General features: G+C 51.7%; 1 protein-coding gene across 3 annotated transcripts in view; it reads right to left on the reverse strand.

Moving 5' to 3' along the window:
• Positions 1 to 23846, reverse strand: part of SNPH (syntaphilin) — a 42783-nt gene that overhangs the window by 7521 nt on the left and 11416 nt on the right. Inside the window, exons 2-4 of one of the 3 annotated variants that reach the window (XM_062203965.1) lie at positions 2904 to 3000; positions 2089 to 2196; positions 231 to 380 (exon numbers count right to left, since the gene is read on the reverse strand). In XM_062203965.1, the coding sequence (XP_062059949.1) occupies positions 231 to 380; positions 2089 to 2196; positions 2904 to 2953 (308 nt within the window). In that variant the 5' untranslated portion in view covers positions 2954 to 3000. Of the gene's footprint in view, positions 1 to 230; positions 381 to 2088; positions 2197 to 2903; positions 3086 to 23846 lie in introns of those variants that run through there. The other 2 variants (XM_062203963.1, XM_062203964.1) reach the window with 2 other exon arrangements.

Genomic DNA, 23846 nt, shown 5'->3' on the forward strand with positions numbered 1-23846 from the left:
CATCACTGCCCACCTGGCCCCAAGCAGCTACCCAGAGCAGTCCATGGAGTAGCTGGGGTTAGAGGTAGGGGCACTTTGCCCATAATGGGCTCAACTCAAAGCAGCCTTTGTGCTGGGAAGGGAGAGAGTAAGTGGATGCTGGGAAGCCCCCGACCACTCCTTCCTCTTTGAGTGCCTCAGGGCCCTGGTTCGGGGTGTGGAGACAGCCAGCAGCCCCCAACCGTGCTCACCGGTCCTGGAGGCGGTCCTGTGTGTCCTTCAGCCGGGCCTTCAGGTGCCGGATGCATACCTCCTTCTGCTGCAGCGGAGTCAGGTACTGCTCCGGGGTCGGGGGCTTGATGCCATGGTTGTCACTGCACAGCGTGTACTTCATGGAGCGCCTGCAGGGGGACGCCCATGGCCAGGGAGGAAGGCCGCAGTCAGGCGAGGCACAGGAGCAAGGGGACGTGGGCCTGACCACCACCCACACAGCTTGGACCTAGGCCTCCTGCACAGGCCCATGTGGGCAGAACTCCCAGCCCTCTGGAAGGTGGGTTTCAGCAAAGCCTGGCTGTGTGAGGTATATAGGTCAGGGTGGGGAACTCAGGCTCCTCCAGTGAGGGGTGGGGGACAGGTCACAGGGCCCACCTGTGAGCCTGGTACCATCCTGAGCTTCACCAACACTGTCTATCAATCCTCACAGCAGTCTGCACACACACAGGGCCTTCATGGCTTGCCAGCTTGACATGCTAGCACTTGCCCAGGCCCCACAGATGGTACCAGTGGTGCACCCAGAACCAGGCTTCCTGCCTCCTAGCCCACAGCATGAGTTTGAAGGCTGGAAGTTGGGGTGGGAAGTGCAGACCCTGAGTCTGCATGGTGGACAAGCATCTCCCTGGGAACTTTCCAGATCTGAGTGCCTGTGTGGCCTGGGCATGGGGCAGCCTACACACATGAGCAGGTCCAGCTGTCTCCGGACACTCTGATCACTTGCTCCTTACCTGTCCTCACATACATGTAGGCAGGCACCACATGGATGCCCACTTCCCATGTGTGTGCACCCAGATCTATCAACTCCTAGTCTGTATGTACCTGCACACCCCCATACCTGTATACACACCTGGGCCTGCACTTCCTCATTATCCTGCTGCTGTCTTCACAGGCCCACACACATGTTCACTTAGCCTCATGTTGGTGGCTCAGGCCAGTACATGTGTGGAGCGTCCACAGTGGTACTCTGTGTGCATACTTTTTCTAGCATAGGGCGGCACTTGCAGTACCTGTGCAGCACACCCTGGCCCCACCGGTGCAGAGGAGGGGGTGTTTCCACCCAGAGCAGATGAGGAAGGGATGCCAAGGCTTCCATGAGGCAGGAGAGTGCCCTGTTCCACAGCAGATGAAGGTCCAGCGGCTTCCACCTGCAGCTTCCTAGCTGCTGGTTGTCCCATTTAGAGAAACCTCTTTGGGTCTTGGCTTTAAAACCTGGGTCCCTGGGGTGCTGGTGTTCTGGCACAGCCCATTAAGCCACTGCCTACAACACCAGCATCCCATATGAACACTGGTTGAGTCCCAGCTGTTCCACTTCTGATCCAGCTCCCTGTTAGCACAACTGGGAAGGCAGCAGATGGTGGCTCAAATCACCAATTCCTTCAAGTCAGGCCAAAGCCCTAATAAAGGCAGTTACCAGTCATCGGCCACCTAGAATGTCTAGGTGGTGTGTGGAATCAACTCACAGAAGCCTTGAGGTTATGAGTTCCATTTTATAGATAAGGCAATGGAGACTCAGGGACAGGATGTGAGGGAATCCAAAGCCCATGCCTGTCCCCCATACTCCCCTGCCTCCCACTTGCATCTCAAGGATGGGGAACAGGATGGGGGACTGCCTCACCCAGCTCTGACTTCCTGGTCTTCACAGGCTCCTAGCACCCCTGAGCCTGTCTTTCCAACCTGGTCTTACTTTTCTGCAAGTCTCCATCTACCTTACCTGGCACGCACTGGTAACAGGTTTTGCTTTCAGAACCAGCTCCACCTCTGCCACTTTCCAGTGTCTCCCTGAGACACTTGGGTCCCCAGCCAGCAGGCCAGGCCTGGAGAGCAGGGGTTGATTACCTGGGCGTGGGGCTGCTGTCGCTGCCCTTGCAGGAGCCCGAGTTGCTGCTGCTGCTGAGGGAAGAGGTGCCGTAGGCATCCCGCACGCTCACGGGAGGAGAGGTGCGCCTGGAGGCAGGGAGAAGAGGCAGGTGCTCACTCTGGCTGGTGGGCAGTTGCGGACACTGGGCGAACACTGCCAGGCCGCTGCGGCCCAAAGTGCCCCCGCTTTGGGATCACCGCCGGGGACAGAAGCAGAGGGGAGAGGGAGATGCACAGACAGGGGTGACAGAACAGACAAAGCAAATCAAGATGGAAAGCCAGAAGGAGGTAGGCCTCCTGGCTCCCCAGGGACAAGCGTGCAGGCTGGGCAGGGTGCAAGCCAAGGGTGAGGCCCCGTCTACCCTCACCCAGGGTCCTCAACTCTCAGGGTTCCCCAAGCCTAGGGGAGGAGATGTCTGCATGGATAGAGACATAGGTAGAGAAGAACGGGGTGGACAGCAGTGGGGAAAGGAGGAGGGGCCCATGGGGGTGCCAATCAAGGAAGGCCAAGTGCACCCGAATGGGCAGCTAAAAGTTGCCTCAGGTCAACAACAACACTGATGAGGCTGAGTCTGGTGGGAACCCAGTGGCTTAGGCCCTCAGAGCATTTTTTTATCTACCATCATTGAGCTCTTTAATAACTCCAGGAGGAGTGAGAACACGCTCATTTTAAAGATGGGAAATGGGACAGGATCTGCTCAGAGACTCTGCAAGTCAGTGGGAGGTGGAGTCAGATGCCCACCCTCCTCTCAACCACGGAGGGCAAAGGTTCTGGCTGAGGGGGAAACTCTCACCTGCGGGATCCAGCAGAGGCCCGTCTGCTCCCTGGCAGGGACATGGCCATGAGGCTGCGGGTCCGGGTGAGGGGCGGGATGGGCGGTGTCCCGGGGGCTGAGGAGAGAGGGCGGGTTGTGGGGGCCGCGGGGAGGGCCGGGCCTGGCCACGTCATCCTCTCGCTGGGGCCGCTGCCCGGCATGGCTTCTCCTCTCACCCTTCGGCAGGACACCCCGGGACAGAGAGCACTTTGCCCACAGCTGCCTTGGTTAAGCAGGTTAATGGGACTGGTGCGAGGCTCCCTCCACCCGTCTCAAACTCACAATTGTCAGAGCCTCAGGGGCAGCTGCGAATCATCAGTCCAACCACCCCGTGTCCTCAGATGAGGGACTGTGCCCCAGGGAGAGCAGAGGCCTTGCCCAGGGCCCAGGGCATCGGGTGGCAGGCCTCTTGCCCACGGGTGTAGCACTGAGTCTTCTATGCCACGCACGAGCCAGGCCTGCTTCTTCCCCAGCCCCTGACACTCAGACCCCACCCCTGGCTCTTCAGTCCTCCCTCCTTGGCAGGGGTGGTAGACTGGAGGACCCCTGGAGTAGGACCAGGAACCCCAAATTGGGCTGGGCTGGTATCGCCGACCTTCACCTTCCCAGTTGGCACGTGGTTCGGGACTTCCTGTCTACAGGGGAGACAAGACAGACCAACATACCACACGTGTAGAAAGACATATGGATATGCATGAACATGCCAAGGTACCATGTCCCTGCCATTCCAAGATGCACCACACATGTGCCAAGGAACATGCTCAGGCAGCCTGCCCCCAGTGCAGGCCATGCAGCTGGGCCCCTGCACCCAGCCCTGCAAATGCGCATGCTGACTTCTGGCATCCACCAGGAACTTAGGGCCCAGGTTCAAAGCAGATGAGGACTGGGATGGGTGAGAACAGAAGCATCTCTCTACTTCCTGCTGGGTACTCTGGTGGGTAGACCCAGTAGGAACCATCCACGGTTGGGGAGACCCATCACTGACCCTCTAGGTAAGTGGGTAGGTGGGCTCAGCCCTCTGTCCCCTGCCTGGGGGCCTTAGGCCTCCTTCCTAGGTGGGGCTTGGGTTCCCAGGGCAGCCCTACAGGGGCTTAAGAAGGAGAGGCCCCATTCTGGTCTGGGTATGGGCTATGGTGGGAAGGAGGTCCACAATGAGTATTAGCTCAGAGACCCTGGAGTCTGAAAGAGAGGGGCCACCTGGGTTCTTCACTGCCAATGTGCTTTTCCCGAGCCAGCTCCAGGGACCAAAGCACCTTCCTCCCCCTCCATGCTCAGAGCAGAGACCAAAGACAGTAGCCTGGGTTACAGGACACCCAGCTGAGGACGTTGTGCCCTGCACCTCCCCGCATGCAGGGAGAGGAAGCGTCACCCAGCCCCACTCCTCTCCAGCCCCCAACATGCCCAGCACGTTACGTACATTACGCCAGTGACGCCTCCCAATAACCCTACAAGGAAGTGCTGTGATTAATCCCCTTTTGTAGGTGAGGAATCCGGAGAGAAGGGAGTTGCCCAAGTCACACCCCAGGTGTGTGGCAGGGCTACCATCTGAACCAGGTCAACATCAGAGGTGAAGGGGCTGGATCTCAGACGCCGGAGTCCTTGGCCCAGGGACCACCCCTTCCCACATCAAGGCCTCCCAGGAGCCTGGTCACCCCTGCCAGTGGCAGGGCTGCCTCCTGAGTGGACAAAAGCGCTACTCAGATGGCCTGTTTCCTGGCTGTGACACAGAATGTGGCCTGTTCCCCTGGAGGGCCTGGACACAGCCAGCATTGTGTGCCTGGAGGTGTCGGGTGCCGGGCTGCAGGAGCTGCCGACACCATGCCTGTCACCTGAGCTGCTCGCCCCAGCTTGGCAATGCTTCCCATCTGCCATGCCCCAAACACCCAGGCAGGGCCTCCTGGAACCACAGGGCTGGCCGCAGAGCAGGAGGTGTGGGACAGCAGTGACAACTGCTGCTTCTCCATATTCTCAGGATGGCTGCTGTGGCTCATGCCTTTGGACATACGGCAACCTTGACCAGGAGTAGCTGGGGGTCGATGGGCAAGGGCTTCAAGGGTCACCTATCATTGACTGACTCCTTCTGTGGCCAGATGACCCCGCTCAACACGTTCATGTGCCTTGCTCCATTGCACCAAACCACAATCCTGCAAGGCAGCCCTGACATTTTCACTGGGCCCAGGTCCCACGGCTGCAGGTCTGACAGGCTCTGGCTTCTAGCCCACGTCAGTCTGGCCTCCCTGGCATTCTCCCACCATCACCCCTTCCTTGCTTTCTGGGTCTGGGAAAACTGCGAGTTAGAGGCGTGCTTTTCAGAGGACATCCAGCATAGCAGGACTCCTGTCTGTAGAGGGCCTCTCTCTTCCCTGCCAGCGTGGGTGAGGTTGCCAAGGAGCAAGCAAAGTGCAGGGAGAGTTCTAGACATAGGTCCTGGGAGGCAGGCGAGATGCCAGGTTTGCCTTGGAGCTGTGTGTAGCCTTGGGACAATGAAGCCTTTGTCCTGGCTGTCCCTGCTACTACCTTGCTTGGCAGGTCTGTGCCTCCCTCCTCTTGAGTTCCCTCTTTTCTGCCGCCTCTGCCTAGGGGTAGGAAGTGGGTGGCATTTGTACCTGGATGCAGCTGACAGTCCCCTGGGAGGCCAGAGCCAGCCATTCATCTGGGACGGAGGTGGAAGTGGTATTTCCCCTGCTGTCATGGGACCTTGTAGGCAGGGTCTCTTGTGGGAGAGCAGAAGTCACCCAGGCCCAAAGGGAGCCACCTCTCCAGGATCCTGCTCCAAAGCCGCAGTGTTCACCTTGTGCTCACTCAGGTCCCCTCTCCTCTAGGCCCCAAGATGAGGCAGGTCACCATGGTGTTTGTCACCATGCCACCTGCTCAGCCCGGAGTCCCACAGGCCTGTCCCCAGGCAGCCAGAGGCTGCCACTTGGATAGAAGGCAGAAAGGAAATGGGAGCCTAGAGGGAGCTGGGCTGAGGGTCTCTCATCTCCTCAACCCTTCCTGCACCCCAGCTTTCCTCCACTTCTTGCCCTTATAATGGCCCTGCTGTACCAACCCCTTTGGCTGCTGTCTTACATGCCCAGTATCCTGAGGGCCTCAGTGGAGATCCAGGAACAGGAGATTGAAGGATGAAGCTCTGGCCATCTGCAGTTTCACTCCTTGGATAGTCACAACACTGCTCTGAGCTGCAGCCCCTCTGGAAGAGGGGCTGTCATAGAGTGCACCTCCTTCGGTTACTGTGAGAATCACATGGAATCAGACAGGAATGGGGCCCAATCAGTGCTCACGACATAACAGACACAAAAATGAGCATGGCCAGTATTCTGAAGTAGACTATCACCATGTGATGTGAGCTTCAAAACAGAAACACATTCAAGGGACAATGGTGGCCTCGGGAGCATCAGGGGGAAGTGTCTTTAAACAAGACATTTGTATTAGGTCTTGAGGGATGAATAGGAGTTCAGTGGTGGGAGGGTGGAGAAGCCTGGGCAAAGGCAGTGATTATTCAATAGCTCAGGAAACAAGGGGGACTGCTAAGAGCTGAGGCTGCAGAAGGAGGTGGGGGCCAGGCCAGTCACAGCCACCTAAGCCAAGTTCTTGTCCTGCAGGCAACAGGGAGCTGTGGGAGTACTTTCAAAGGAAGAGGGACACAATCAGGCTTGCATTTGAGAAAGCCCTAGGGTAGGGAGCCTGAGCCGAGTAAGGCTGGGAAGGGACAAGTGACTAAAAACTCCCAAGGGATCAGCCGGACAGGCCTGGGTCAGGGCCCTGGCAGAAGCAACAGAGAAGAGAACCTGGTCCTGCTCCAATTCGCTGGAGACCCTTGATCCAGTAAAGATGAATGGCAAACTCCTGACCCTGGCTTCCAAGGCCCACTCTTTCCAACACTCTTTCTGGTGACCCCTAGGAGGGACCTGTTGGTCAGTCACTGCACCTCCAGCCAGCAGGTCTGGATCCCACTCTGCCTGTAGGCCCCGCGTCGTCACCTTCCCACCACGTACTGTCTCACCCACTTAGCATGCCATGCCTTGGGCTGAAACTCAGGGGATGCCACCCGCTGGAGAAGTTCATGAAACCAAACACAGTTGACACTGCACTCTGATAACACCAGGGTTCAAACACACACACTCAATGGATGAAGTTGGATCAGATGGTCTCTAAGGAGTTTCTGGATCTGCCATTCTCTGATTGTAGGGCTGCTCCTGCCTGGATGGGCTTCTTCTTCTTTTTTTTTTTTTGACAGGCAGAGTGGACAGTGAGAGAGAGAGACAGAGAGAAAGGTCTTCCTTTGCTGTTGGTTCACCCTCCAATGGCCATCACGGCTGGCGCGCCGCGCTGATCCGATGGCAGGAGCCAGGTGCTTCTCCTGGTCTCCCATGGGGTGCAGGGCCCAAGGACTTGGGCCATCCTCCACTGCACTCCCTGGCCACAGCAGAGAGCTGGCCTGGAAGAGGGGCAACCGGGACAGAATCTGGTGCCCGACCAGGACTAGAACCCGGTGTGCAGGGGCTGCAAGGCGGAGGATTAGCCTGTTGAGCCACGGCGCTGGCCTGGATGGGCTTCTAATAGGTGCTTTCCACCTGGCAATGCCTAAGGTGCCTCGATCTCAATTCCCACATCTGTGAAAGTATGAAGGGCCTTCTCCAGAGAGCCACTGTGGCCTTGCACTCAATCAGCAAGGCCTGGGGAGAAACCCAGCTTCCTCTAATTTTGCAGCAAGGCAAAAGCCCCTGGATATACAAGCAATTCTCTTCTATAGCATTAGCCATCACACGAAAGAAGAAAGCTACCCTAAAATCCAAGGGAACGGAACAATCTGTGCCTGATGACTCAAACCACTGACATCTGTGGCAACAGCACTGCGCCCAGCAGAACAGAACTTGGGAAGTATCTCCTCTCTGCCCAGGCAACAGGAGAATGCAGAACATTCTGTCCCTCAACCAGCAGAGCACCTGGTGCTCCCCGAAGGCTAACACAGACAGAAGAGGTGAGGGAAGGGCAACCTGAGAGTCGCCAGCAGCCATGCTCAGAGGATCAGTGCCACCAGAGCTATTCACAGTGAGGTGCTGAGCAGACCCCCTACTGACTCCATGGCCTCCTCTGTGCTCCATACCGAAGCCAGGCCCTTCCTTCCTGGACTGTTTACTGCCCAATCCACCTGCAGAGCTGGAACCACAGATAGGAGTCCCCGGATTCCTTCTTCTCACAGTGGACCAGTAATGTGGGCGAATGCTGTGAGGGGTCCCCAAGGCAATCAAGGGATTGTGGGCGGAGTCGGCTGCTACACTGGACGTCTCTGGTGAGTAAGCTTGGATGCACAGTTTAGAGAGCATGGAGCCTGAATCCCACCCAGAAGGACTTGCCTCTGAGATTGAGGCTTGAACCTCCTTCCCTGTCCCCCCTGATGAGACTCCTCTTGCATCTGTCTACCTTTGGAAGTTATGAAGGTTTTGCTTTGTAAAAAGGGTTTACAGGTTCAAAATCTATGTGATAAATATTTTTCAAAATGAGACATTACTGCACATTCACCTGGATGCCTATAATGAGAAAGATCGACAATGCCAAGTATTGTCAAAGATGCAGAGAAATGGGAGCTCTTATGTCCTGCTGGTGGGAATGTAAGACAGTGAAGCTGCTGGGGAAGACACTGGACAGCTCCTCAAAAGTTAAGCATAGAGCTACCATAGGATTGGCAAATTCCACTACTAGGTGTATACTTCCCCCAGTGGTAAACAGGTGTTCAAACAAAATATGTACACAGGAGCGTTCATAACAGCACTCTTCCCAACAGCCAAGACGGAGAAACACCTAACTGTCCATCAACAGAGGAATGGATAAGCACTGAGTAATGTATCCATGCAATGGAGTATCACTTGGCCCTAAAAAGGGACGTAGTGCTGGTACAGGCTAGGGCAACGATGGAGCTTGAAAACTTGTTGCTAACTGAAAGGAGGCAGGCACCAAAGGCCATATCACGCATGACTCCCCATTCATATGAAAGTTAAGCAGATTAGAGTTGCCAAAGGCTGGGGACTGGTGCAGTGGCATAACAGTTAAGTGGCTGCCTGAAATGCCAGCATCTCATATGGGTGCTGGTTCAGGTCCTGGCTGCTCTACTTCTGATTCAGCTCCTGCTAATGCACCTGGGAAAACAGTAGAAGATGGTCCAAGTCTTTGGGCCCCTGCACCCACATGGGAGACCCCAAAGAAGTTCCTAGCTCCTGGCTTTGGTCTGGCCCTTCCCCAGCCATTGCAATCATCTGGTGAGTGAACCAGCAGATGGACGATCTCTTTATCTCTCCCTCTCTTTGTAACTCTGTCTTTCAAATAAATAAAATAAATATTAAAAAAAAGAAGTTGCCAAGGGTCAAGGGAAGCAGAAATAGGGAATGACTGTTATGGGGGATGAGATTTCTTTTGAGGGATGATGAAAATGTTTTGGAACCTGATAGCGTTGATGGCCACACAATTTTGTGAATATCTTAAAAAAAAAAAACCCTGGGTTGTCCATTTTAAGAGTTAAATTTATGGTATATAAATTATATCTGAAAAACTAAATATTAATTTATTTGAATGGCAGAGAGACAGAGAGAAAGACACACACACACAGATTGACACAGATGGGCAAAGACTTTCCATCTGCAGGTTCATTCCCCTAATGCCCACAACAGCCATGGCTGGGCCAGGCTGAAGGCAGGAGTTGGGAACTCAATCCTGGTCTCCCACATGGGTGGCAGGGACCCAAGTCCTTTTTTTTTTTTTTTTTTTTTTTTTAAATGCTGTAATTATTTTGAACAAATTGTTATCTCTTAGGTTGGTTTTTTTTTTTTTTTTTTTTTTTTTGACAGGCAGAGTGGATAGTGAGAGAGAGAGAGAGACAGAGAGAAAGGTCTTCCTTTTTGCTGTTGGTTCACCCTCCAATGGCCGCTGTGGCCAGCGCATCGCGCTGATCCAAAGCCAGGAGCCAGGTGCTTCTCCTGGTCTCCCTTGTGGGTGCAGGGCCCAAGCACTTGGGCCATCCTCCACTGCCTTCCCGGGCCATAGCAGAGAGCTGGCCTGGAAGAGGAGCAACCGGGATAGAATCCGGCGCCCCAACTGGGACTAGAACCCGGTGTGCTGGCACCACAAGATGGAGGATTAGCCTGTTAAGCCACGGCGCCGGCCTTGGCCCAAGTCCTTGAGTCATCACTGGTGCTTCCCAAGGTGTGCATCAGCAGGAAGCTGGAATTAGAAACAGAGCTAGGGAGCTGGTGTTGTGGCACAATGTGTAAAGCTGACACCTGTAACACCAGCATCCCATATGAGCAGTGGTTTGACTTATGGCTGGTCCACTTCTGATCAAGATCCCTGCTAATGTTCCTGGGAAAGCAACAGAGGATGGCCCAAGTGCTTGGAACCTTGCACCCATGTGGGAAACCCAGAGGAAGCTCCTGGCTTGGGTCTAGCCAAGCCCCAGCCATTGTGACCATTTGTGCAGTGAACCAGTGGATGGAAGATCTCTCTGTGTCTCCTTCTCTCTCTCTGTAACTCTGCCTTTCAAATAAATAAAATAAACCTTAAAAAAGATAATGAAGCAGAGCTAGGACTTGAACCTAGGCATTCCAACATGGGATAACAGGCATCCAAGTGGCATCTTAACCACTGCACCAAATGCCCACCCTTCATATTTTTAAAAATTCATATGATGCATATTTTAAATGAATGGCTCAGCAAGTTGTGGTAAATGTGAGCTAGAATCAGGGCCCCTCCCTCTACTTGACTCCAAGTATCTGGGCTTACAGTGCTTGCCTGTGGCTCCTAACCCTGGGTCAGCCTGGAGGAGACAGGTGGCCAGGGATGCCCCTTGTGAAGTCCTTGCATATCCATAGCACCACAGGATCCTCACAAGATCCCTATAGAGCAGGGCCCACGGGCCATATAAGGCTAATGAAATCTTTGGTCTGGCCCTGCCCATGCAACACAGGGACTCGACATTCAATGAATCTGTAGCAGGCTCATTTTTAAGTTGATAATTTTGCATGGCCTGTGAATGAAGTTATAAATATCCACACGGTCCATGGCAGAAAAAGGCTCCCCACTGCTGCTACAGAGGGAGACCAGGAGGAGACTGTTGCATCTGGCCTGTGGGAAAACTGGAGCCACAGAGGCGACAGGAGTCACCCAGGGTGGCACCCAGGTGGTGGGCACCTGAGATTCTGCACCACGAAGTGTCATAGCACAGCAGATTTGGGACACACAGCTTTGCGGTGCATACAAGGAAACACCTAGCTTCTGAAATACGTGGGAGAGATGAGGGAGCATATCCCATGTCCTGGGCTCCTCACGCTTCTGTAGAGCAGCACATCAGAAACCAGGGGAGAGTACAGCACAGAAGGTCATTTAGGAAGAAATTCTTTACAGGCTTTCTCCCCAACCAGCATAAGGTGTCCCCTTTTCTCCTAGAACCAACCCTGTGGCAAAGAAGCCCACCGTAGCCCATTGCTGGAGATGCCCATCACTGAGAGATCCCTGTGACCCCCAGCCACATCATATGAGCTCTCTCAGCCCCCTTGGTCTCCTTAAGTCTCAGCTACTTCATGCATTCCGTGGGAACTACACTCCAGCTCTGCTTGTCCCTTTGGCATCTGACCAAGGTTAACGACTGGAGGACCTGGGGCAGTTGTTGGAAAACGGGAGGACTGCAGTTTTCTTGCTGTCACAGCCACTCCCTCTGGAAGCGGCTCTGTCTTGCTCCTTCCAGAGGCAGTTCATGCTGATAAAGCCCAGGGAGTCAGAACATGCCCAGGGGTGACTCTGAAGCTACCAGCACCCTTTGCCACACCAACAGAATGGTAATGCTGGGCAGGCCTCCCACATGGGCAGGGAGCGGGTGGGGGAACTGTGGTTCCCATACTTCCACCATTGCATCTGCTGCAAGACTGCTGCTCTCTAGACACCTAGGGAGAGGTGCCAGCCCCAGCTTGGTGGCTGCCTGGCAAGTGGCTCCTGGCAGATGGAGGCCCTTCAGCAACTTTGGCCGCAGCCATTGCTTCCCAGGACTGCCTGATGGATAGAGCTGTCAAACCTTAGCTCTGCTCCCCTACCTGAGCCCTCCTCTAAAGGTTGTAGAAAGATGGGGAGACTTGTACCCCAAGGGAGTCTCCTTTCCTTTCAGATTTCTCTTAGTACCAACAGGGGAGAACATACTATCAAGATCCTAGAATGGAAAAGGTCTTGCAAAATTTTATAGAGAGAGCAACTGTAATCCCAAAGGAGCAAGCAACTGGCTTGAGGCTGCCCAGAAGGTGAAGAGCAGAGGGCTGGGGGCTGGACTCTTGACTCCAGTGATGAGCCCAGCACTGCAGCCTCCACTTCTCACCCCATTTAAGTCCAGGGAAAAGTTCAATAATGTAATACCAAAGGGTAATTTTTCAAGTTCAGGAAAGCCCTGGGGTAAGACGGGAGAAAGGCTGCCAACTTCAACGCAGCTCATAAATGACCTGTGCAAACTACTCAGTGATCCTGAGGGAGAGGGCAATCTCATAGCCTGACCACAGATACAAACGTGATGTCAACAGTGAGGTTCAGGATTGATGCTGAGCTTCCTGGCCACCGATACAAGAAGGGAAATTATACTCAGTCTTGCTGTTCTCATGGTGAGGGGAGAGCAAGAAGCAGGCAAATTGTTCGGGAGAAATAAAGAGCTCCCTAAAATGAGTGTTAAACATTTTTATATGGGATTTGCTGCAGGGGAGGAAGAACACGTGCGGGAGCCTGCCAAGAGGATCCCAAGGCAGAGAAAGATGGGGCCCTGAGGACTCAACTCGGTCACCCTCTGTGTTCTGTGCTCCACTCACATGAGACAGGAGGGCTCATGGACCACAAGACCAAGGGGCTAAAGAGATGTGGAGGTGTGATGTGCTCTGCCTGGGGCCAGACCCCTTGTCATGAAGAACACCCCCATCCAGTCTGATGTCAGAGAGCTCCCATCTTCCTAGGAATCCACAACAGGGAACCACAAAAACCTATCTCTTTTTCTGTCCCCCTCTCTACTGTCGTCTCATGACAATGTAGACCAACTGCCGCATCTTCTAAGCAGAAAATCCAGGACTTGCCAAAGGCCACAGTGTGAGCTCTGGAAGGCTGAAAGGTGAGCTGGCTCCATCTGATCCCACCGCCTGCTCCAGACCCTTTGCTCCTGTTGGAAGTCAAGACTCATCCATCTTCTAAAGGCACCTGGGGCTCAGCACAGAGGGAGATGTCCAGCAGCTCACCCAGCCGCACCTGCTGTAGCCCAAGAGCCCTGCCCACCTCATGTCTGCATCCTCCCTCCCCTGCTCCAGCTGCCAGCTGCTTGCCTGCCTCAGCAGTGGATCCCTGTCCAGCTGACTGCCACCAGCATTTCCCACGTCTGCTGAATTCCTTCACCTTCAGCGAGATCCATCGACAAGGCCCAGTGTGGCCAGGCTGGCTCGAAGGGAGTGAGTGATTAAGAAGCCCTTTTCCCAAGAAGCCTTCCCTCCCTGGAGGGCTGCCTCACTTGCTCATTTTGCCAAAGCAAGCATTTTCACATGCTTTCAGGGAGAGATTCTTACAAACATCTATGTCCTATTTTAAAATCTTTTTGTCTCAGAATGAGTTTTTCCCCATTGTTGAGAGAGCAGAAACAAACTGGAGCTTTGGCAGTAGATGTATTTGGGTCTGATTTCCAACCCCCAACCCCTACATTCGTGACATGGGATATCACTTTCCTTCTCTCAGCCTCAGTTTCCTTGTCGGTCAAAGGGGCTGATTCCAGCTGCTCTGCACCGTCGGCAGTAATGCGTGCTAAATGCCTGTCAGAGACCTGACGCAGGAAAGCACTTTAGAAGCGTCAGTCATTGTTCAGCACCAGAATCTATTCTTACTGTTAGTGGTATTCATACACATTTCCTCAGTCCAAAATCGCAATCTGTATTATAATTATAGTCTGTATCTTAGAAGTTCCTGACTATATGATCACTTCATCCCTTTGTAGGTCTACTGGCAAAGGAAAAAGAAAAAATGGAAAAGAAAAAAATATCACAAACCAATACTGTCTCCCACACAACAGAGTTTCAGGACATTGACCTTTGGTCTAACAGAACTTCTCAATATTAACACATCTAAACCACACATTTCTGATCTTTCCCTCAAAAATATTTTTCTATAGCTTTCCCCACCTGAGTTAGCAAGGACAGGATTGGGACAGGATTCTGGTTGGCTGGTTGGGTTGATGCTCACACCTGTCAGAAGAGCCCACCCACTTTCCTTCCCCATACCTCTCAGCACTTCCAGTTCCTCAGTCCAAGCCACCACTGTCCCTCTCCTGAATGATGCAACAGTCTCCCCAAACCCTACAAGATGTGCTATGGCCAGAGGGATCCTTTCGGAACATGAACTGGATCACGTTACCACTCAGTCCCAAATCACACTGCTGTGGCCCATCTTGGAAGAGCAGTCCCAGTCCTTACCCCGAGTCCCACACAGACCTGTACATTCTTCCTCTCACCCCTTGGCTTCTGTGGCCCCATCTGCCACCTCCCCTCATTCCCTCTACTCTGGTGACCTTGCCTCCTTGCACAGCCCCACCTCAGGGCCTTCGTACCTGCTGTTCCTTCAGCCTGGGATGTTCTTCTCCCAGACCTCTACCCAGTGTGTCATCTCTCCCCCTTCAGCTCTGAGCTCCAATGTCACCTTCTCAGTGAACATTCCCTGACCACTTTAAAATACGAGTCCCCTTCCCATTTGTCAGCACTTCCTCTTTCTTCCTATGCTTTTTCTCCATAGCCTTTAGTAACACCTAACTTACATATATTTATTCCTTATGTATATAAATTATACATATACATATAAATGTGTGTGTGTATATATGTATATATATGTGTGTGTATGTATGTGTATATATATATATATATGCCTTTACTGTCTTTAGGTAAGCCTTGGAAAGGGGAGGCTACATGCCCATTATTTTCTCCTCATTTAGTCCCCAGTACCTACACGGGAAGCCAATACACTACAGGCTCTCAATAAATATTTGCTGAATGAGTAAGTGAATCTAGAGTCAGCAGGGTGGATGTTACTACCCCACAAGTGTGGGCTTCTTAGCAAGTCAGCAAAGGGACAAAGTGAGCTCTGTGGGGTTTTGTTTCTACTACCACAGTTTCTTTCTTTCCTTCCTTCCTTCCTTCCTTCCTTCCTTCCTTCCTTCCTTCCTTCCTTCCATCCTCCCTCCCTCCCTTCCTTCCTTCCTTCCTTCCTTCCTTCCTTCCTTCCTTTTCTCTCTCTCTCTCTTTCTTTTTCTTTAAAGATTTACTTATTTATTTGAGTTACACACAGAGAGAGAGGTCTTCCATTTGCTGGTTCACTCCCTAAATGGCCGCAACAGCCAGAGCTGGGTTGATCTGAAGCCAGGAGCCAGGAGCTTCTTCCAGGTCCCCCACATGGGTGCAGGAGCCCAAGCACTTGGGCCATCCTCCACTGCTTTCCTAGGCCATCAACAGGGAGCTGGATCAGAAGAGGAGCAGCTGGGACACGAACCAGTGCTCAGATGGGATGCCCACACCACAGGTAGAGGCTTAACCTACCTATGCCTTAGCACCAGCCCCTACCACAGTCCTTTGTACATAGTGGCCTCTTTAGTGGGCTTTTCTCCTGCTAGGTTACAGCTGGAAGGGTTTCACTGATTTCTGAGTTCCCAGGATCTAGCAGAGACTGGGCTGCAAAACTCTTGGTAAGTGGATCTTAAGGGGAAGAATGAAAGCAGCAAAGTTTTAAAGCTGCCATTTGATTAGCATCCACTGAGTGCCAGGCACCATCCTGGATCTTTCCCATTCATTCTCTCAATTCACCCTCACAGACTCCCATAGATTAGGGAGCATTCCTCCCATTGACCTTTAGGAACCTCAGGGTCCACAGAACAACGACCTTGCCTAGGGACACAGGGGAAGCTGGCGGTCACAGATAGTAGAACTCAGATCTGATTCTGGTTGCTGTTGCAAATGACACTGCTACACTCAGAAAGCCCAATTTGTTGTGTCCACACCCTGAAATCCTGACAGCTGCCCTCAGAGAAAGATGAGAAAGCATCACAATCAATCGCCACCATTCTTGGATTCTGGGTTTGGGAATTCACCTATTTGCTAAATGTGTGTATAATCCCCAGATCAATACTTGTCGTGCTTTCGCAGTCATTCATGGGCAAGCACAAGATGACAAAAAATTGGAGTTGCCTGAAGTACATGTCCCCAGCTAAGACAGAGTAAGGTCTCGCCTTGTCTCAACTCGCACTGAAAACAAGTGTTCTTTTTGAGACCTCGTTACTACCACCCTTTGCACACTTTGTGCTTTTGGTTGGTGCCTTCCTTGTTTAAAATGGGACCTCAGCTTGGGTGTTCAAGTGGCGTGTGGTGTTCCCCGCACAAGAAGGCTGCAACGCGCCTGAGGGAGAAAATACAAGTATTAGGTTTCATTCAGGCAGGAGTTACAGCTCGCTGTGATTTTAGTGTGAATGAGCCAACATGTGTTAAACAAGTTATATTTAGCTGGCGCCACGGCTCACTAGGCTAATCCTCCGCCTTGCGGCGCCGGCACACCGGGTTCTAGTCCCGGTTGGGGCACCGGGTTCTATCCCGGTTGCCCCCTCTTCCAGGCCAGCTCTCTGCTGTGGCCAGGGAGTGCAGTGGAGGATGGCCCAAGTCCTTGGGCCCTGCACCCCATGGGAGACCAGGAGAAGCACCTGGCTCCTGCCATCGGGTTGGCGCAGTGCACCGGCCACAGCGCGCCAGCCGCGGCGGCCATTGGAGGGTGAACCAATGGCCAAGGAAGACCTTTCTCTCTGTCTCTCTCTCTCACTGTCCACTCTGCCTGTCAAAAAATTTAAAAAAAATTTTAAAAAAATTTAAAAAAACAAGTTATATTTAAACAGAAATACACATCAGACAAGGTTATGGGGGCTGGCATTGTGGTACAGAGAATTAAGTTGCGACTTGTGATGCTGGCATCCCATATCAAAGTGCCAGTATGAGTCCCTGCTGCTCTGCTTCCAATTTAGTTCCCTACCTGGGAAAGCAGTGGAAGATGGCTCAAGTACGTGAGTTGCTGCTGCCCACATGAGAGACCTAGATGGAGTTCCTGGCTCTTGGCTATGGCCTGGTCCAACTATTGCTTTTGTGGTCATTTGGGGAATGAACCAGTAGGTGAAAGATCTCTCTCTCTCTCTCTCTCTCTCTCTCTGCATTTCAAATAAATACAAGAATAAGTAAATCTTTTAAAAAAAGACAAGACTATGGACAGCATGTGACCAGAGGCTCTCAGGAATCTAACCCTGCAGCTCCTTCAGGAGTACCTTAGTTCAGGCTGCACTCATTCGGGGCTGGCAGCAACATGACACAATGTAACTACAGCCGGCCTTCCAAATCCCGGGTTCTGTATCTACACAGTCAACCAGCCAGGGATAAAAAATACTTGAAAAAAAAAATACCAGAAATTTCTTCTTGTTTTCTTGTCATAATTTCCCAAACAATATAGTATAACAACTATTTATAGCATAATGCTGATATTGTGCTAGGTATTATAAGCAATCTAGAAATATTTTAAAATATATGAGGGACTGGTGCTGTGGGGTAGTGGGTAAAGCCACTGCAGTGCTGGCATCCCATATGGGCACTGGTTCGAGTACTGGATGCTCCACTTTTGATCCAGCTCTCTGCTACGGCCTGGGAAAGCAGTGGAAGATGGCCCAAGTCCTTGGGCCCCTGCACCCTCGTGGGAGACCCAGAAGAAACTCCTGGATCCTGGCTTCAGATGGGCACAGCTCCGGCTGTTGTGGCTATCTGGGGAGTGAAACAGTGGATGGGAGAGCTCTCTCTCTCTCTTTCTCTCTCTCTCTGCCTCTGTCCCTCTATAACTCTGCCTTTCAAATAAGTAAATAAATCTTTAAAAAATGTATGAGAGGATGTGTATAGATTACAAGCAAATATACTATTTTATGTGAGGGGCTTGAATATCTGAAGATTTTGGTATTAGTGGGGGTCCTAGACCTAACCCCCTGTGGACACTAAAGACTGGCTGTACTGCATTAACAAAAATCACTGTGCCAACCACTGCCATCCAGTATACAGATGCGCACACAGTAGGTTTTGTTGTGTTCATGCATAAATGTACACACAAAATCACTCTCACCTCTGAATGCTTGGCTCTGTGTCCTGAACACTGCCTGAGCACCGCACCTGCAGGGCCCCTGTAATGACTATAATGCAGATAGCATACTTGGACACTCCAGGATTAAAATCTCAGCTTAATAAGAAGTGTGTACCCTTAGGCCAGGCTCTCTTAGGGCCAATTTCTGCAGACAAGGGGTCTTTCAAAATTCATGGGAAATGCATATTATGAAAAAGCAATAGATTTTCACCATTATTTTGCACCAAAATAAACTTTTCTTTTAATCTCACTTTCCCATGAACTTCTTGAAGTGCCTTCACATGTACATGAGGTTAATCATTGTCATGACGGTGAGGGGAGGCTGGGCTGTCAAATGCAGCGCTGGCACACAAGCTCAGGGTCCATAGTCCATGTCACAGCTGGGGACAAGGCCAGTGCTAAGCACACAAGCTTGTGGTCAATGTCACAATCAGAATAGGATTTCATGAAAGCAGCAAAATAGAGCCTTTGAAGCCCAGGTATTTGGCAATGGTGAGCCTGGGGGATCAGGAGACCCAACCTTAGGGCTGCTTCTACCTGCTCCTCCTACTGAACAGACCAACCTAGTTCTTGCAGGCCTGGGTTTATTCTGCCCCATGCTGACTCCAGCAGCACTGGTACATCAGGAGACCAGGAACCAGAAGGTCCAAGTCAAAGGATGCTTGGAGGTAGGCGACTTCCGTGGCAAGGGGGAAACTGAAGCCTGGCTCATCCGTGGCCTAGATTGAAAGTGAGACCCCTAACAGCTTCTCCTCCTCCTATTTCAGTATTTCTCATACACAGCAGCTTGGGCCGGCTGTCTCAGTCAATATTTACCAAGTGTCTATTGTATGCTGTGCCCTTCTCTGCCAACAGTCCCAGTAATTGCAGCCTGGTCTATCAGGGAGGGGTTGGGTAGATGGGGGTGAATTTCTCTGCAGAACTTGGGAAGAGGTGCCCTAGAGCAGAGTATGAAGAAGGGAAGCAGAGTTGTGCTCTGGGCACCTGGCAGCTGGTTGTGGGGGAGTATGGTAAACTCAATGCATGGGCAAGGGCTGATGTCTACAGAGTTATGGAGGAGTAGGAGAGCTACAGGGGCTGGGGGCTGTCGGTGCAGCCACATAAGGGCCCAGAGGGAGTAGAGAGGAGGCCTGAGCCAAGAAGAGAAGGATGCCTGCCAAGCCTACAGAGAAAAGTTTTGAGCAGTTCTAAGGTCAAAGTTAGGTTTAAGGTTTATGGTCAGGTTTATATCATAGAAGATGATCCTGCACTAGCTCAGCCAAGAAGTGATCAGGAAGAGATGGGGAGAGGCACCCGGGGAGCAGGTGAGAAATGAGGCTTCAAGAGAGCTGTGCAAGTGAGAAAGAGAGGAGACAAACGGAGGTGCCAGACACAGAGGTGGCATCAAGGGAAATTCAAGAGTAAGATGATTCAGGACTTAGAATTCTGAGATGGGGGCTGGTGCTGTGGTACAGTGGGTTAACGCCCTGGCATGAAGCACCAGCATCCCATATGGGCACTGGTTTGAGTCCTTACTACTCCACTTATGATCCAGCTCTCTGCTGTGGCCTGGGAAAGCAGTGGAAGATGGCCCAAGTCCTTGGGCCCCTGCACCTGCAATGGACACCTGGAGGAAGCTCCTGGCTCCTGGCTTTGGATCAGCACAGCTCTGGCTGTTGCAGCTAATTGGGGAGTGAACCAGCAGATGGAAGACCTCTTTCTCTATCTGCCTCTCCTCTCTCTGTGTAACTCTGACTTTCAAATAAATAAATCAATCTTAAAAAAAAGAAAGATGAAATAACCTTAAAGAAAAAAAGAATTCTGAGATCCACTCGGGGAAAGAGGGAGAGAATTGTGACCTTTGTGACCTCTGCAGAGGTCAGGAGGCGAGGAACACTGATCACTGCCTACCCAGTGTTCAACTCCTCCTGCCTTTGTTAGAGGTGGTGGCAAGCCCTGCTGAAAACACACATACCGACTCTGTATCCAGTGGCTTGGAGTTTTAGGCAGCAGCAACTGAGAACGTGGCTAGGTATCTGTGAGCCATGAGAGGGCTTGGCTCTCCTACTCACTCAGGATGCAGCCTGGTGCAGTAGAGAGAGCACAATCCCGGGAGACTCACCTCTGCCATTGACTCACAGGCCTGACTCTATTGACTTCTTGTTGCTTTAGTTTCCCCATCTGTAAAATGGAGAGAACACCTACCATGTCACAGCGCAGACTTCTGTCTGCCTCACCTCCTATCACACCTCCTTCCCAGTGATCTTCACTCAGCTCACTTTGGGGGTGACCCCAATTTAGTGCCTGTGCAGTGCTCTCTGCCTGGCTAAGCTCTCCTAATCCTCTACATAGATTTCTGTCCCAAGCTCAGATCAAGTGTAGACTCTGGTGCAGCTTCCAGGAGGCCCTGGTGCATAAGCACCTTTCAGGGTACACCCAGCACCAGCAGGACACAGGCTGTTGACATGCATCTCTACCTGCAGACTGCAGTCATGCACCTTTTCTGAGCTTCACACACACACACACACACACACACACTTCTGGAAAGCTCTGAAAGGCTCAGGTAGAAGAGGTAATGATGCCCTCCTTGGCTCCCTGCAGCCCTGAGCAAAGCAGAAAAAGTGACTGGGCACTGCCCCAGCTGGTGCGTCCCCCAGACTGGCTAAGCTTAGAGCCTGATGAGCCTTCTTTCATGAATACAGGGCCCCTCCCCTTCCACCTCCAGAAGGCACTGGGCCTGGCACACCATCCTTTCCCTTGGAGCTTGGATGGTCAGCAGGAGAGCTGGGCCCCTGTCTCACTCAGAGGAAGGTACTATTGTGCCCATCTTACAGATGCAGGGATGGAGGCTAAAACCTTACCTGACCCCTGAAGGTCACAGGTAAAAAGACACTGGGGACCAGCGCCAGGCCCTGATTCCTCTGGGAAATCAGAATTCTCTGTGTGGGTTCTGATGCTAAAGTTCCATGGATCTCAGGGAGCCAGGCTCCCAGTTTGCAAAATGAAGCTGATGAGAACAGTGGATGTTAAAGCTCTAGGTGTTGCCCTTCCACAATTCTTGGTAGTAGTGGGGAACAACTGGATTCAGAAGCAGGAGTCACTCTCTCAGTCTGTTTCTCAGTCTCTCTCTCTCTCTCTCCCTCTCCCTCTCTCCTTCCCTCCCTTCCTCAGACACACTGAGTGTGAAACTTCCACCAGGTCCTCTAGGGCAAGTCACAGAGTAGGAGGAAATATTTGCAAAATACATATTTGATAAACCACTTGTATCCAGATGTATCATACAACTCATTAAGAAGAAGGCAAACAACCTGTTTTTTCAAATGGGCAAGAATGTGAACGGATACCTTCACCAAAGAGGAAGTGTGGATGGTAAAGGAGTGCTCAAAAAGGTGCTCAGCTCTGTCACTATTCAGGGAAGTGCAAGTAGGCGCTGTAAGGAGACGCAGTTGCCCCACATCAGGGCAGCTAACACTTGAGACACCCCATCAGCTGCTGGTGAGGATGTGGAAGAACTGGAACTCATACACTGCTGGTGGGAAATGGCCAACACTTTGGAAACAACTGAGCACTTTCTGAAAAACGCACGTATGATTACCATTCTGCTCCTAGGTATTTACCCAATTAAACAAGGAAGTAGGTGTTTACTGAAGGATTTATTTATTTATTTGGAAGTCAGAATTATATATAGAGAGAAATCTTCTACCCACTGGTTCACTCCCCAAATGGCGGCAATGGCTAGGGCTGGGCCAATCTGAAGCTAGGAGCCAGGACTTCATCTGGGTCTTCCACATGGGTGCAGGGGCCCAAGGACTTAGGCTATCCTCCGCTGCCTTCCCAGGCACATTAGAGGGTAGCTGGATCAGAAGTGCAGCAGCCGAGACTTGAACTGGCACCCATAAGGGATGCCGGCATTGCAGACAGCAGCTTAACCCACTAGGCCACAGTGCTGGCCCTCACTGAAGGATTTAGACACAAATGTTCAAAGCAGCTTTATTTGTAATAGCGACAAACTAGGAAAAAAAATATCCATCAGCAGATGACTGTATGGGCCAGCCATGGTGGTGCAGTGGGTCAAGCTGCAGCTGGTGACAACAGCATTGCATGTGAGTGCCAGTTCCAGTCTTGGTTGCTCCACTTTTGATCCAGCTTCCTACTAAGGCACCTGGGAAAGCAGTGGAAGATGGCCCAACTATTTGGGCTCTTACCACTCATGTGGAAGACTTGGATGGAACTCCAGGCTCCTGGCTTTGGTCTGACCCAGTCCTGGCCATGACGATCATTTGGGGAGTGAACCAGCAGATGAAAGATATCTCTCTGTCTCTCTCTCTAACTCTGCCTTTCAAATAAATGAAAAAAAATCTTTTTTTTTTTTTAATTTTTTTTGACAGGCAGAGTGGATAGTGAGAGAGAGAGAGAGAGAGAAAGGTCTTCCTTTTTGCTGTTGGTTCACCCTCCAATGGCCACTGCGGTCAGCACATCGCGCTGATCCGAAGCCAGGAGCCAGGTGCTTCTCCTGGTCTCCCATGCGGGTGCAGGGCCCAAGCACTTGGGCCATCCTCCACTGCCTTCCCGGGCCATAGCAGAGAGCTGGCCTGGAAGAGGGGCAACCGGGATAGAATCCGGCGCCCCGACCAGGACTAGAACCCAGTGTGCCGGCGCCGCAAGGCGGAGGATTAGCCTGTTAAGCCACGGCGCCAGCCAAAAAAATCTGTTTTTAAAAATCAGATAAAGGAACTATTATTCATCAATAAAAAGAGATAAACTATTGATATACATAACGAGATTCTCAAAATAATGATGCTGGGTGAAAGATGACAGACCCCTCCTCCAAAGGACACATTATATCATTCCATTTCTACAAACTTCTAGAAAATGCTCAGTAACTTAGTGATTGGGAAGCAAATCAGTTATTGTCTGTGGATGAGAAGAAAGGCAGCTCAAGAGGGGGAATTACAAACAGGCACAAGGACACTTTGGGGGATGATGTGTATTTTATACTTTAATTGTGGCGATGGTTTCATGTCAGAACTTTGGCGCCATTTGTTGTATATTGGCCATACTTCAATAAAGTTAGGAGGAGGAGGCAAAGGGGTTGGGAAAGAAGGAGTAGCAGTTAGTAGGAGAAGTCTTAGGACACTGTGCACATAACACACACATATGCATGCAGGCATACGCACACACATGTACACACACAGCGTATGAAACTGCATCTGGACTCCAGGGCCACTCCAAGCGTTTCTCAAGCCAGGATTCCACATCAGAGGGACACCAAGGGTCCCTGTCATTGGCTGGGCTTTTCCCAGAGGCTTTCTGTGTGCCTGGCTTGTGCTGGGCACTGGGGATTGCCGTAGGAAACTCCTTCTGGCAGCCAGGGTGTACGTAACCTTCTCAAAATCCACCCTAAACATTTGGCCACATGTTCTCTTCACAGGCTTCACTGGAGCCTGGCCTCTAAGACCTGATTTTGTTTTTAGCCTTTCCACCTCTCATGAGAAAGCCTTCAATTAGCTCATAATTCCAGCAGAATTTGGTCTTCTGTCTGTGTTAAATAGACATCTAGGCTGAACCCCATCTTATTCCTAACAATTGACTGAGATCTGAGTCAAATCTTCACAGATCACAGAGATTCAGGGCAGGACAGAATCTGAACATTTCAAAACCCAGTGCCATGCGCCTGAAGCCCCTAGCTATCTCCAGGGGGAGGGAGCTCACTACCAAGTGAAGATGAGCAGGGCCTTGGAAAAACTAGGA

The sequence above is a fragment of the Lepus europaeus genome, chromosome 10 (assembly GCF_033115175.1).
Source record: "Lepus europaeus isolate LE1 chromosome 10, mLepTim1.pri, whole genome shotgun sequence".
Lineage (NCBI taxonomy): Eukaryota > Metazoa > Chordata > Mammalia > Lagomorpha > Leporidae > Lepus > Lepus europaeus.